We start from the raw sequence: 14,060 nt of genomic DNA, 5'->3' as shown, positions 1-14,060 counted from the left end.
TGAACAGCCAGCTGTCTTGGTGCACATAGGCACCAACGATATAGGTATAAAACGGGACGAGGTCCTACAAGCTGAATTTAGGGAGCTAGGAGTTAAACTAAAAAGTAGGACCTCAAAGGTAGTAATCTCAGGATTGCTACCAGTGCCACAAGCTAGTCAGAGTAGGAATGTCAGGATAGAGAGGATGAATACGTGACTTGAGAGATGGTGCAAGAGGGAGGGATTCAAATTCCTGGAACATTGGAACCGGTTCTGGGGGAGGTGGGACCAGTACAAACCGGACGGTCTGCACCTGGGCAGGACTGGAACCGATGTCCTAGGGGGGGGTGTTTGCTAGAGCTGTTGGGGAGAGTTTAAACTAATGTGGCAGGGGGATGGGAACCGATGCAGGAAGTTGGAAGGTAGTAAAACAGGGACAGAAATAAAAGGCAGTAAGGGGGAAAGTGTAAGGCAGAGAAGCCATAGTCAAAAATCAAAAGGGGTGACAGTACAAGGTACAGTGACTGAGGGGAGCTCAGTGAATAGGACCAGGAATACTAAAAGAAATAAAACGGGAAGTGAAAACATTAATGGTAAGCGACGCGGCAGGTTGTTACAAGAAGATATGGGTTCGACGACAAGGAAAATTAGGAGAAAGGTTAAGAGGAAATATAACTTGGGAGAGGTTACTGATCGAGGTGTTAAGATTCAGAACAGAGGTAAGAAAGCCAACATAAGTGTACTTTACCTGAATGCTCGTAGTATTCGGAATAAGGTAAATGAGTTGATGGCGCAAATCATCGTGAATGACTGAGTTAGTGGCCATTACTGAAACATGGTTAAAGGATGGTCACGACTGGGAGTTAAATATCCGATGGTATCAAACTTTTCGGAAGGACAGAGTGGATGGTAAGGGAGGTGGTGTAGCTCTGTTATTTAAGGATGACATCCAGGCAACAGTAAGGGATGACATCGGTGCTATGGAGGATAAGGTTGAATTCATTTGGGTGGAAATCAGGAATAGTAAGGCGAAAAAGTCACTGATAGGAGTAATCTATAGGCCACCAAATAGTAACATTATGGTGGGGCAGGCAATAAACAAAGAAATAACAGATGCATGTAGAAATGGTACAGCAGTTATCATGGGGGATTTTAATCTACATGTTGATTGGTTTAACCAGGTCGGTCAAGGCAGCCTTGAGGAGTTTATAGAATGTATCCGCGATAGTTTCCTAGAACAGTATGTAATGGAACCTACGAAGGAACAAGTGGTCCTAGATCTGGTCCTGTGTAATGAGACCGGATTGATTCAGGATCTCATAGTTGGGGATCCTCTCGGAAGGAGCGATCACAATATGGTGGAATTTAAAATACAGATGGAGGGTGAGAAGGTAAAATCAAGCACTAGTGTTTTGTGCTTAAACAAAGGAGATTACAATGGGATGAGAGAAGAACTAGCTAAGGTAGACTGGGAGCAAAGACTTTATAGTGAAACAGTTGAGGAACAGTGGAGAACCTTCCAAGTGATTTTTCACAGTGCTCAGCAAAGGTTTATACCAACAAAAAAGAAGGACGGTAAAAAGAGGGAAAATCGACCGTGGATATCTAAGGAAATAAGGGAGAGTATCAAATTGAAGGAAAAAACATACAAAGTAGCAAAGATCAGTGGGAGACTAGAGGACCTGGAAATCTTTAGGGGGCAACAGAAAGCTACTAAAAAAGCTATAAAGAAGAGTAAGATAGATTATGAGAGTAAACTTGCTCAGAATATAAAAACAGATAGTAAAAGTTTCTACAAATATATAAAACAAAAAACAGTGGCTAAGGTAAATATTGGTCCTTTAGAGGATGAGAAGGGAGATTTAATAATGGGAGATGAGGAAATGGCTGAGGAACTGAACAGGTTTTTTGGGTCTGTCTTCACATTGGAAGACACAAATAACATGCCAGTGACTGATGGAAATGAGGCTATGACAGGTGAGGACCTTGAGAGGATTGATATCACCAAGGAGGTAGTGATGGGCAAGCTAATGGGGCTAAAGGTAGACGAGTCTCTTGGACCTGATGGAATGCATCCCAGAGTGCTAAAAGAGATGGCATGGGAAATTGCAAATGCACTAGTGATAATTTACCAAAATTCACTCGACTCTGGGGTGGTCCCGGTGGATTGGAAATTAGCAAACGTGACACCACGGTTTAAAAAAAAAAAAAAAGGAGATAGGCAGAAAGCGGGTAATTATAAGCCAGTTAGCTTAACTTCGGTAGTAGGGAAGATGCTGGGATCTATCATCAAGGAAGAAATAGCGAGGCATCTGGATGGAAATTGTCCCATTGGACAGACGCAGCATGGGTTCATAAAGGGCAGGTCGTGCCTAACTAATTTAGTGGAATTTTTTGAGGACATTAACAGTGCGGTAGATAACTGGGAGCCAATGGATGTGGTATATCTGGATTTCCAGAAAGCCTTTGACAAGGTTGTTGCACAAGATAAAGATGCATGGCATTAAGGGGAAAGCAGTAGCATGGATAGAGGATTGGTTAATTAATAGAAAGCAAAGAGTGGGGATTAATGGGTGTTTCTCTGGTTGGCAATCAGTAGCTAGTGGTGTCCCTCAGGGATCAGTGTTGGGCCCACAACTGTTCACAATTTACATATGGAGTTGGGAACCAAGGGCAATGTGTCCAAGTTTGCAGACGACACTAAGATAAGTGGTAAAGCAAAAAGTGCAGAGGATACTGGAAGTCTGCAGAGGGATTTGGATAGGCTAAGTGAATGGGCTAGTGTCTGGCAGATGGAATACAATGTTGACAAATGTGAGGTTATCCATTTTGGTAGGAATAACAGCAAAAGGGATTATTATTTAAATGATAAAATATTAAAACATGCTGCTGTGCAGAGAGACCTGGGTGTGCTAGTGCATGAGTCGCAAAAAGTTGGTTTTCAGGTGCAACAGGTGATTAAGAAGGCAAATGGAAATTTGTCCTTCATTGCTAGAGGGATGGAGTTTAAGACTAGGGAGGTTCTCTGCAATTGTATAAGGTGTTAGTGAGGCCACACCTGGAGCACTGTGTTCAGTTTTGGTCTTCTTGAGAAATGACGTACTGGCACTGGAGGGTGTGCAGAGAAGATTCACTAGGTTAATCCCAGAGCTGAAGGGGTTGGATTACGAGGAGAGGTTGAGTAGACTGGGACTGTACTCGTTGGAATTTAGAAGGATGAGGGGGGAATCTTATATAAACATATAAGATTATGAAGGGAATAGATAGGATAGATGCGGGCAGGTTGTTTCCACTGGCGGGTGAAAGCAGAACTAGGGGACATAGCCTCAAAATAAGGGGAAGTAGATTTAGGACTGAGTTTAGGAGGAGCTTCTTCACCCAAAGGGTTGTGGATCTATGGAATTCCTTGCCCAGTGAAGCAGTAGAGGCTCCTTCATTAAATGTTTTTAAGATAAAGATAGATAGTTTTTTGAAGAATTAATGGTTATGGTGTTCGGGCCGGAAAGTGGAGCTGAGTCCACTAAAGATCAGCCATGATCTCATTGAATGGTGGAGCAGGCTCGAGGGGCCAGATGGCCTACTCCTGCTCCTAGTTCTTATGTATCATCTGCAAATCTTGAAATTGTGCCCTATACACCAACGTCTTCGTCATTGATATCCAACAGAACAGCAAGGGTCCCAAAACCGGCCCCAAGAAACTCCACGACCAACCTTCCTCCAGTGTGTGAAACATCCATTAACCACTTCCCGGTTTCCTTTCACTCGTGTTCCGCCAGCCCCTTTTATTCCAAATGTAGTTTGATGTGCCTATCCTTCGAAATAGTGGTCAGTGTTGGCTACTGATACTGGGATGCCAGTTGCGTATAATTTGAAAAATGTAAGAATAATTTGAAAAATGTAGGAAACCATGTATAATCTTTTTTTTTTAAATATTCAAAGACGCCCACAAACGTTGAAAAGTGCCAGGACCGCGTGGAGTGCTTCAATGCTGATCTGAAGGCAGACTGGGATCGATGGCAAAGCAACAAGAGACAGGACTTTCGGCAGTTGTTGATGGGAATGGCAGACAAGAACATCCAGTATTATGAGAAGGTATAGTTTGTTTTTTAACTGGACTATTAGTTAAGCGATATCTATGTATACGAGCTCTGTTACCCTATCACACTGGAACTTTATTATCATTTCACTTTGTTTTGCTGGATTTTGGGGGATTGGTCAGCCAAGCTGTAGAGTTTGGCTTGGCACGAGCTGATTATTAACAATGCTACTGCATTGTGCTTCAGGGTATAATCCACTTGTGGTTGCCCATGCACGTAAGGGCGCACATATAATGCCACTCTGGTATCCACTGGCTCTTTCAGCTGCCCGTCAGGCAACCTTATTACCGCTCTGCTGTTAATGACCAGGAGGCATAGATTTAAGGTAAGGGGCAGGAGAGGGTATATGAGGAAAAACGTTTTCACCTAGAGGTTTGTGGGAGCCTGGAACTCCCTGGTTTGAAAGGTGGTGGAGGCATGGTATTTAGATGTGCCCTTGTGATGCCGAGACTGACGAGATTATACGCCAAGTGCTTGAAATTGGGGTGAGAATAATTAGGTGACTTTTGACCAGTGCAGATGCGATGGAGATATCTATAACTTTGTTACTTAAAATCTACCTCTTGGACCAAGCTTTTAATCATCTGTCCTAATAGTCTTTTCTAGTAACTCCTGTGAAGTGCTTTGCTCTGTTTTTTTAAAAAAATGTATTTTATTACAAACATGTATCAAAGCATACATGTTGAAAGGGGTAACTGGCCCAAACTTGATTTTGCCCCCAGGGCCAAATCTATGGTAATTGGCTAAATAAAATCCAAGAGTAGCACGAGGAAAGGTTTTCTTGCCCAACATTGTTGTGATGTGGAATGCATTGCCTGAAGAGAAGCAGATTGAATAGTAATTTTCAAAAAGGAATGAGATATTTCAAAATTATGCAACTCAGAAGGAGGCCATTCGGCCCCTGTCCCTGTGCTGGCTCTCTGTAGAAGCAATTAACCTACTGCCACTCCCCCATAGCTTTCTTCCTGTGTCCCTCCACGTTCTTTTTCAGATCACAATCTGATAGCCTCCTAATTGAACCCGCCCCTCTTGCATGCTTTCCAGATCCTAATTATCATAGAATTTTTCATAGAATACGCAGTGCAGAAGGATGCCATTCGGCCCATCGAGTCTGCACCGGCTCTTGGAAAGAGCACCCTACCCAAGGTCAACACCTCCACCCGATCCCCATAACCCAGTAACCCCATCCAATACTAAGGGCAATTTTGGACACTAAGGGCAATTTATCACGGCCAATCCACCTAACCTGCACATCTTTGGACTGTGGGAGGAAACCGGAGCACCCGGAGGAAACCCACGCACACACGGGGAGGATGTGCAGACTCCGCACAGACAGTGACCCAAGCCGGAATCGAACCTGGGACTCTGGAGCTGTGAAGCAATTGTGCTATCCACAATGCTACCATGCTGCTCCTTCTTGATGGTAGAGGTTGCAATTACTCACTGTATGCATTTTTTCCCTCATTTTGCCATTTTCTTTTTTGATTTCAATTTATTGTCAAGTGTCCCGAGGTACAGTGAAAAGTATTGTTCTGTGTACAGTCCAGGCAGATTGTTCTATACATGATTTGCTGCACTATGAATCCTCTTTCTCCCCTGATTTTTATTCTAAACCTGCGACCTCTACCATCAAGAAGGGCGAGGGCAGCAGGTACATGGGAACACTTTTTGTAAGTTCTTCTCCAAGTTACACCCTATCCTGAATTGGGACTATATCGACATTCCTTCACTGCTGCTGGGTCACCATCCTGGTACTCCTTCCTAACAGCACTGTAGGTCTATCTACACTACATGGACTGCAGTGGTTCCAGAAGGTAGCTCAGCACCACCATCCTGAGGGCAGTTAGGGACGGGAAATTAAAATGCTGGCCTAACCAGTGATACCCAAGTCTCATGAAAGAATAATTAAAAAATCTCCACTGCCCTCTATGCCATCTCAAAGAGGCCAGTCCAGGTTGTCCATGCATGCCATCTCTAGTTGTGTCTGGTGTATGTTTTCAGGTGCTATGCTTTGCATTAGCTCTTTTTCCAGACGCTCCTCCTGCTCCCATCATCTGTCCAAAATCTGAGCTTCCTTAATATCACTGGCTTCAAACGAGTTCCTCTTACACCAGCGTTTCATGAGTACCCACTTGGTCGTCCGATTTCGAATACCCCTATCAAATCGACCCTCAACCTTTTTCTTTCTGTCAAGAAACATGTCGCAATTTCTTCAATTCCTCATCCCTAGAACCAATTCCATGAATCTTTTATGCACAGTCTCTATTCCCTTTATCTGAAAAATGTGGCATTGAATTCAATATTTTCCCCCTCGTTTTTAAATGTGGTAATGCTGTGATGAATCTGTTCTGGTTGGTTGATGTTTACATTTTGTAAATTTCGTTTTGCAGTGCCTGGCAGCATGGGAATCGGTTATTCCCCTCCTTCAAGAGAAGCTGGAAGTGAAAAGTGAGAGCCACTCGTAGCTGCTGCTTGTGTTACTCACTGGCTGTTTTTCCTTCTTGCCCAGTTTATATTGCTGGAATATTGCACTTTGGAGGGGGTGGGGGGGAAAGAGGAACATCAAAGAGACAGTTTTGTATATAACTGTACATCAGTAGAATGTTGGACACTTGGACCGTCCGCGGAAGGTGTGCCCTCTGTTCAGTGAAGGTGTATTTCTTTTGTTCGTGTGATGTTATCTAACAATTCCCATTCAGCGGTCTGCTGAGTACTCAATGGGGAGGGATATAACGAGGCCCTTTGCCTGATTGACATCATTGATTGTACTCCCATGTACTGTAAATTTTTTAACACTTTTGTTACACGCAAGTAGTCCTGGATGTTTTTGAGACATTTTGATAGATGCTTTGATGCATCCTATTTAACCCATCGAGTGCAATCGGGTGTGGACTGGTATTCTTGTGAGCTCTTTGTTGAGATTGAGCTTGTCTGCAGAAGAGCTCCAAGCATTGATTGGCAGTGATGCTGAGGTCCCAGGCAAAAGGGAAGAAAAGGAAAATAGTTAAGATGTAAATTATCATCTTAATTATAGTCAAAATATGTTTCTTTTTAAAATCTTGGTTCCTTGTACATGCTACAGCGACCATAGTAGCAAAGTGCTAAATAATCCAGAGAGTACTTTCTAGCACAGTATTGGTGAAACTTTTTTGAGACTCTCATTAATTGACCATGGGCAGCATTCCTTTAAGTTTATTATGTACACTTATTACTTCTGATCATTTGTAAAGTACTGGTATCCTCCACCCATTATCAGACCATTGTCTAATTTATGTATATTTTTCCTAATCTATTTTTGCCAAGTTTTTAATTTTCACTTTTTTTTGTAAAAGTTGACATTTTCATGTGCTATCTTTTATCTATGTAATGTGTTTAGTCTGTTTAAAACAACAACAAAAAATGAAGTTGGTTTATAAAATCATGCCCTCTGATTAAAAACTTGCAAGGCAGGCAGAGATCATATCGCTCACTTGCCTCTGTCCTTGCTGTTGAGATTTGTTTGTATGTATGTGAATTAAGTGAGTACTCTAGATATTTAATTAAAGACAGTGCGATATTGTTAGCTACCAGATCACCCAGGGAACAAACAGTAACTGAATTGTGAGTATACAAAGTGCCTTTGTTGCATGAAATATTTTGTATAAACTAATTTAAGTGTTGATCTTGGACTAAATGGTGAGCAACCCAAGCTGCTATCTTTCCATGGCCACAGTACACTGAAAAGAAGTTGCTAAGGTGCATGGTTACATTGCTGCTTTCTTGCCTCCTGTAACATCATCACATGGGTCATTTTTAATTTTTCCCAACTAAGGTCTTTTTTCTTTTGAGCCTCTGTCTGTTTGGAGATGAATGATCGTTGCGTAAATATTTTATAAACAAAGCCTTGGATTTTGCTCTTGGAAGCATCCTGCTGAATGAACACTACTGTTAAATTTGACAGACTGCCACTATTTGCAGCTTTGGGTGCAGTGTAATTTTTCTCCATGGTATTTCATTCAGAGGACCAAGTTGGGCATCTGATAATCCTGGCTTGATTTACCAGCACTTTGAAGAATTGCATTTGACCAGACCTCCTGAAATTAAAACGTGAGAAGGTCGGGCTCCTAATTTAAGAAAGCCAAGAGACTAATTTAAGTGTTCTTTTTTTAAATTTGTGCTCGGGCAGGTTTTGACGCAGAGAAAGTTTCCAAGAGTGAAGACATTTGGCTGTCTGTTCAATGCTTGCATTGAACTGCTGAAAAGAAAAAGAAAAGTAGTGCTTGGGGGAAACATCCCATCCCTTCCTCATTTGAGGTGTCTGTGATGTCTGGGTTTGTCTGCAGTTTACTAGTTCAATTTAAATTGGAATGTTTCCTATTCAAAATTGGTGTTTCTCATTCAAAACTCGAGTGAGATTTTCCAAGTCCACACGTGAGCAAACTTCGGGAATCTGAGTCGGCTGCGGAAAAACTCAGATTTCAAAATAATCTGAATTAATACTTGTGGTTTCAGGTAAGGAAAAAAACCTTTTTGGGCAAACTAGTACTACCTGCGTGTCTTCGAAGTGACTGCTTTTGTGACACATTGTGAATCACTTTGGTACATGGTAAACTGGCAAACTTTATATTTAAAAAAAATAAATAAATCTGAAGATTAATCATTGTGCTGTGACATAATTTATCACAGTTCATAGGTGATGACTTGCTTAAAGTGCCAAAACTTTAATGCATTTTCTCAAAGATATTGGTAAATGTTCTACACTAAGAAACCCAGATTTGGTCAAATGGGCAACCTTTCAGTAAGTTAGTGTGGAGCGAATGAAACACTGGAAGCCATTTGAAAATGATGTGCATGGCATAAGTGCTATCGGCGAATAGCAATGTATGCGGTGCCCTGAATCATTCCTTCTCATTGGTTTTTCCTGGTGCTAACTTCTGGGATGTGTTAATCTTTGTTAAAAGTTGTAACTAAAACTGTAATGGCCTACACACTATTGGCGAGCGCTTTAAATGGGGATACAAAGATACACTTGTTCATCAAAGAGCAAATTCCAGTGCGGTATTCAATAATTGGCAGGGTTGCATACTGTTGATTAGTGTCCTTATGGTGATGTGGCTGTTTTCACCAGCTAGGATATGTGTAAAACGATTAATGGAACTAGCTTACCATGGAGATGACAAAGTATTGGTCATCTTTTTCACCATTAACATTTTGACACTGATAGGTGGCAACGATCTAGTCGACCAGTTTCATTGTATTAAAATGTACCTGTGCATTCGGAAATCTCTTCTAGTAGTGTGGGTCATTACAGTTTTACAACAGAGTTGCTCGATGCGAGGTACCAATATTTTGTTTAACCGCATCGGTGTTCAAGCTTCTGATGGATCTTGGGTTAATTGAAGTGATTGTAATCCTCATTTCTGTTTGAGGAAAGGTGGATTTGTTTACTGTGAACCTTAAAAGCATGAAGCTTTGAAATAAATCATGAAGGAGTTAGTAGCTAGTAAAATCAGTGTGGATTATTTAATGTTGTACCCTTTCCCTAACACAAGTTTGGTGCTATGTGAATGCCAACGATTCTTGCAATCCAACTTGTACCTGTGGATTTTGTTTTTGAACACTATTGAATAAACACTTGGGTAAATTATTTGCATTCAAATTGTGTATTGTTACCATTATTCTTAAGAGTGTAAGTTCAGGAATGAGTAATATTTCTTTATGTCCATGCACTAGTCTTCCCCTTGGAATGAGATGTGCTATTGAAAGGGGAGGGTAACTTGACATCAGCACTGGTGGATGTTAACACAGAAGAAAACTGATGCACCTCATGTATGTAAACTGTCGGTTGACACCAGAGAAAGTAGTCAGTCATTTGATATGAGTTATTTGTAGGATTATAATGGGAATCTTTTACATGTCAGTTTTATTTAAATGTCATTTATTTGCAAGTGTCGTTTTGGGGGCCTTGGTTGTGGTTTACAATGGTGCAAATCTTGGAGTAGCTCACCTGTGTCGGGCGAAGGTGGAGGAGTGGTCATGCCATTGGACTGGTACTACTTACCCTCTGGGGGCACAGGATCAAATCACAAAATGGCAGCCAGTGGAATTGAAATCCAGTTGATGAAAACTAGTCCAGAATTTATGAAAGTATCAACTCATCAAAAAAAAAACATCGGGCTCAGGAAAGAATGTCCACCATCTTTACCTGGCCTGGTACACGTGCAACTCCTGATCCACAAAAATGTGGTTGATGTTTTTATTAAACTTAAAGTACCCAATTTTTTTTCCGTCCAATTATGGGGCAATTTAGCGTAGCCAATCCACCTAACCTGCACATCTTTGGATTGTGGGGGCGAAACCCACGCAGACACTGGGAGAATGTGCAAACTCCACACAGACAGTGACCCAGGGCTGGGATTCAAACCCGGGTCCTCTGCGCCTTAGTCCCATTGCTAACCACTGTGCTGCCCCTAAATGTGGTTGATTCTTAACTGCCCCTCTTAAATGGCCGAACAAGCCACTAAGTGAAAGGGCAATTGGGGATGGGCAAACGCTGGCCTTCAACAACACCCACATTCCATAGAAGAAAAAAACACAAGTCAGCCAAGTGTTGCAGAAGCATACTACAGGGATACGCTCCAAACCCCCACAACCGACAGAAAAGTTCTCTTTAATCAATTGGTCGTCTTGGAGCGACTTTAATATATCCAATGTGAATGTTGTTGACCTCCAGTCAGAGGGCTGCTGGGTCCCAACCCAATGCTGAGCCTGTGGTACAGAAGTATGCACCTCACTTCTTTATCCCTTTATTTATCTGTATCACGTTTGTCATACACTTTTTTTTTTTTAAATTTATTTTTTTAACATTTAGTGTATCCGATTCAGTTTTTCCAAATTAAGGGGAAATTTAGTGTGGCCAATCCACCTACCTTGCACATCTCTTGGGTTGTGGAGGTGAAACCCACCCAAACACTGGGAGAATGTGCAAGCTCCACACGGACAGTGACCCAGAGCCGGGATTGAACCTGGGATCCCGGTGCCGTGAGGCAACGTGCTGCCCACTTCCGTCATACTCTAAGGCAAATAACTACATACTTCATGCTTGGGTGATTTTGAAGTGGTCAGCTGGAAATTGACAGCACTTAACTCTGAAGTGGTTCAGATGCTGTCAATGAAAGCTTAATGTTTATAAACATTCTGGTTGGAGTTACTCAACTGTGATAGAAGACGACTGGAGCAATGCTGACAGTGGGGTGTGTGGGGAAACTGTCAATCACAGCCTAGTAAAATCAATATCACCGAAAAATGAATGAATTGCTTGCAGCTCAAAGATCTGAGGGTGTTTAAACCCGGCTGACCGGTTTTCTATTTCCAGAAATTGACAGGTGCTGTTTCCTGTGTCTGAGCCTGTAGGTGTATTGCCCAGGTGAGTGTTAAAACAGTAATTCTTTTCACTGCCTCTGCTTAGACTGCTCTCCAGCTTCCAGGCAGAGGCCTCTTCTGCCGGTTACTAGCTCGCAACAATGGCACTCAGGAGACCGGCCCCAAGATTTGGGGATGCTGACCTGGGGAGGCTCCTAGACTAGGTGGAGGCTGGGAGGGATGTCCTGTTCCCCCGAGGGGCCAGCAGCTGTGCTGCCAGCACCCCTCACCAGCGCGCACAGCTCGGTGGGACGAGCTAGTGGACAGGCTTTGGGGGCACAATCTGGTGAGCACCACACTGCTGATGATGATGAACCCCCAGGTGAGCCAGCAGTCAGAGGGCTACTGGATCCCAGGGTCCAGCTGGGTCCCAGTCCGATGCTGAGCCTGTGGTACAGAGGTACTCTGAACTGATGGAGACGACGGGGACTGACCTGGGCGTTCAGAGGGAGAAGTCAGCGTCACTCCAGCAGATGCATAATCCCTTGGAGGAGTCCGAGGTTTGGGGTGCAGGAGATGTCACCGGCACCAAGGCCAACACTGCTAGGGTGACGACCGCGGTGGAGAGCCTGGTACACTACGTCGGCAGCATGAGTGACTGTGTCCAAGGTGTCGCTCTGTTGGTGACGGCCATGGCTGGGGTCCAAGGTGTCGCTCTGTTGGTGACGGCCATGGCTGGGGGTATCGGCAGAATGTCCGACTCACTGGGGGAAATGTTACCCAGTGCCAGGCCGACATTGGTGAGGTTCTGTAGGACATGTACTGCTCTGAACTGGGAGTGGCCGATGTGCTGCGGAGCTTGTCCCAGTCGCCGGTGGGCATAGCCGAGGCGCTGCAGAGCATGGATCAGTTGCTGAGGAGCATTGCTGAGGGCATCGACTTGATGGGACGGACAATGGGGAGCCGCCAGGGCAGGCAGAGTCAGATGGTGCAGGGGCAGCTGCCCCTCTGTCCCAAGAGGAATCCCGGGGCCCTTTGGGCACCGGTCGGGAGGAGGGGGTGCCAGATGCTGAGCCAGACCCGACCCATGGAGTGGGGATGGTGGCCCACAGCTCCCGGAGTGCCACCCCTCTGATCGCAGGGTCAGCACACAGGTCAGGGTGGCACGGCTATGCATGTGCCGCCGACAAGAGAGCCGGGGCCCCAGAACCCCAGAGGACACCCACCAGGGGTATCGGAAGCCACTGGTGAGTTAAGCAGCTGGCTGCCTTGACCTCTGATGTACATCCTAGGGAAACACCAAGACACATAGTGGTAGAGCTGGAAAGGCCAAGCAGGTCGAGGATCACAGGGCAGTGGAGGGTGAGGGGGTGGGGCGGCACCATCGGGAGTGGAGTTTGTACATCATATTAAACCTTTTTGCAAAGCCATTATGATGCCTCTGTCACTTCCTTCTGCAATGTGGGCTAACCCCCTGACCCTTGGCCCACCCCTGTGGAGTGTCCCCCACCAAGCACTGGGCAGGCAATCCCAAACCCTTGGGCTCTTTGCCTTTGAGCAAAGATGTCTACTCACCACCTCCGGTGAAGTTTTTATTTTGCCCGTATTAATAGGAGTGAAAAGTAACGCAGCATCTTTGTTAAGAGAATACTTTCACCTCAACAACGTTACAGGGATGACACAGCATCTTGCATTTGTACAGTGCTTTCCACATAGATGTGCAGATACAATAAATAAAATGTGACCCAAAACGTTTTGGAAGGAAGACTAGAGAAATGACACAATATAAATGAGAGTGGGCTGTGGTTTGCAGGTTTACAGGTCACTTAAAGATGGCAATGCGAGTAGGTAAGTTCATTAACAATGCGAATTAAGTCTTCAGTCTTGTATTGAACGGTAGAATACCAGGGGCCGTGAATAGCTGGAGAAATGGGATGATTATTGAAACATTCGCTTTCGGATAACCGGCCGTGCTCTCCCCCGAAGAGATTTGATTTGGAGAGTCTTGCTCCAGCACTCTGCATCGAGATTGACATTAACAAGAGGTACAAACATTAGAGCGTCTTACAGGAGTCAAGAGAAGAGATTGTCTTAAAGGAGCAGAGAAGGGTGGGGTTTTTTTAACGGCACAACTGCGGTGGCCGGTGAAACCAGAATGATAGTTTTATGAATTGTAACCAATGCCTCAAGTGTATAGTTTGCCACAGGATTTTGTGGTGACATCAGAGGGGAAATTTCCTCTCCTTCCACTGTAGACTGTGAGCAAACAACACCTCTGTAAACAAACTGACAACTGGGTAAGTAACCTACAGCGTGTGGCAACCTGGTTATCCTTAGTTTATACTGAGAGTAAGAGTGACAACTCTGAAACTGTAACAGATAGCATTCTGTGAGCTGTTCAGTTGAACTTCACTGTCCTGTGCAGACTTTCCTGTGCTCTCACAAAGGAGCCTGGCGTGGCTCGTAGCAGCACATAGAGATCAGAAGATATACCGATTTTAAAAAGGAAAGAAAATGACATTCCACAAGTGACTAGCTGCAAAACAAAAATGTTGGTTGTGGTTCTCCGTTTCTCTGACTAAAATGTTGACACCAACGGAAAATCTGTGACGTTCACGACAGAAAAGTCGGCACTGCACCTGC

General features: G+C 44.0%; 1 protein-coding gene across 1 annotated transcript in view; it reads left to right on the top strand.

The window, feature by feature from the left end:
- The window catches only part of snx30 (sorting nexin family member 30), a 53,765-nt gene extending 44,051 nt beyond the window's left edge, over nucleotides 1-9,714 (top strand). The window contains exons 8-9 of the mRNA XM_072517296.1: nucleotides 3,919-4,071; nucleotides 6,467-9,714. Coding sequence (XP_072373397.1) covers nucleotides 3,919-4,071; nucleotides 6,467-6,541 — 228 coding nt within the window. The 3' untranslated portion in view covers nucleotides 6,542-9,714. The remainder of the gene's footprint in view (nucleotides 1-3,918; nucleotides 4,072-6,466) is intronic.
- Nucleotides 9,715-14,060: the final 4,346 nt, after the last annotated feature.

The sequence above is a fragment of the Scyliorhinus torazame genome, chromosome 9 (assembly GCF_047496885.1).
Source record: "Scyliorhinus torazame isolate Kashiwa2021f chromosome 9, sScyTor2.1, whole genome shotgun sequence".
In the NCBI taxonomy this organism is placed as follows: domain Eukaryota; kingdom Metazoa; phylum Chordata; class Chondrichthyes; order Carcharhiniformes; family Scyliorhinidae; genus Scyliorhinus; species Scyliorhinus torazame.
Note: the sequence above shows the minus strand (reverse complement) of the source record. Positions and strands in the feature narration are given on the sequence as shown.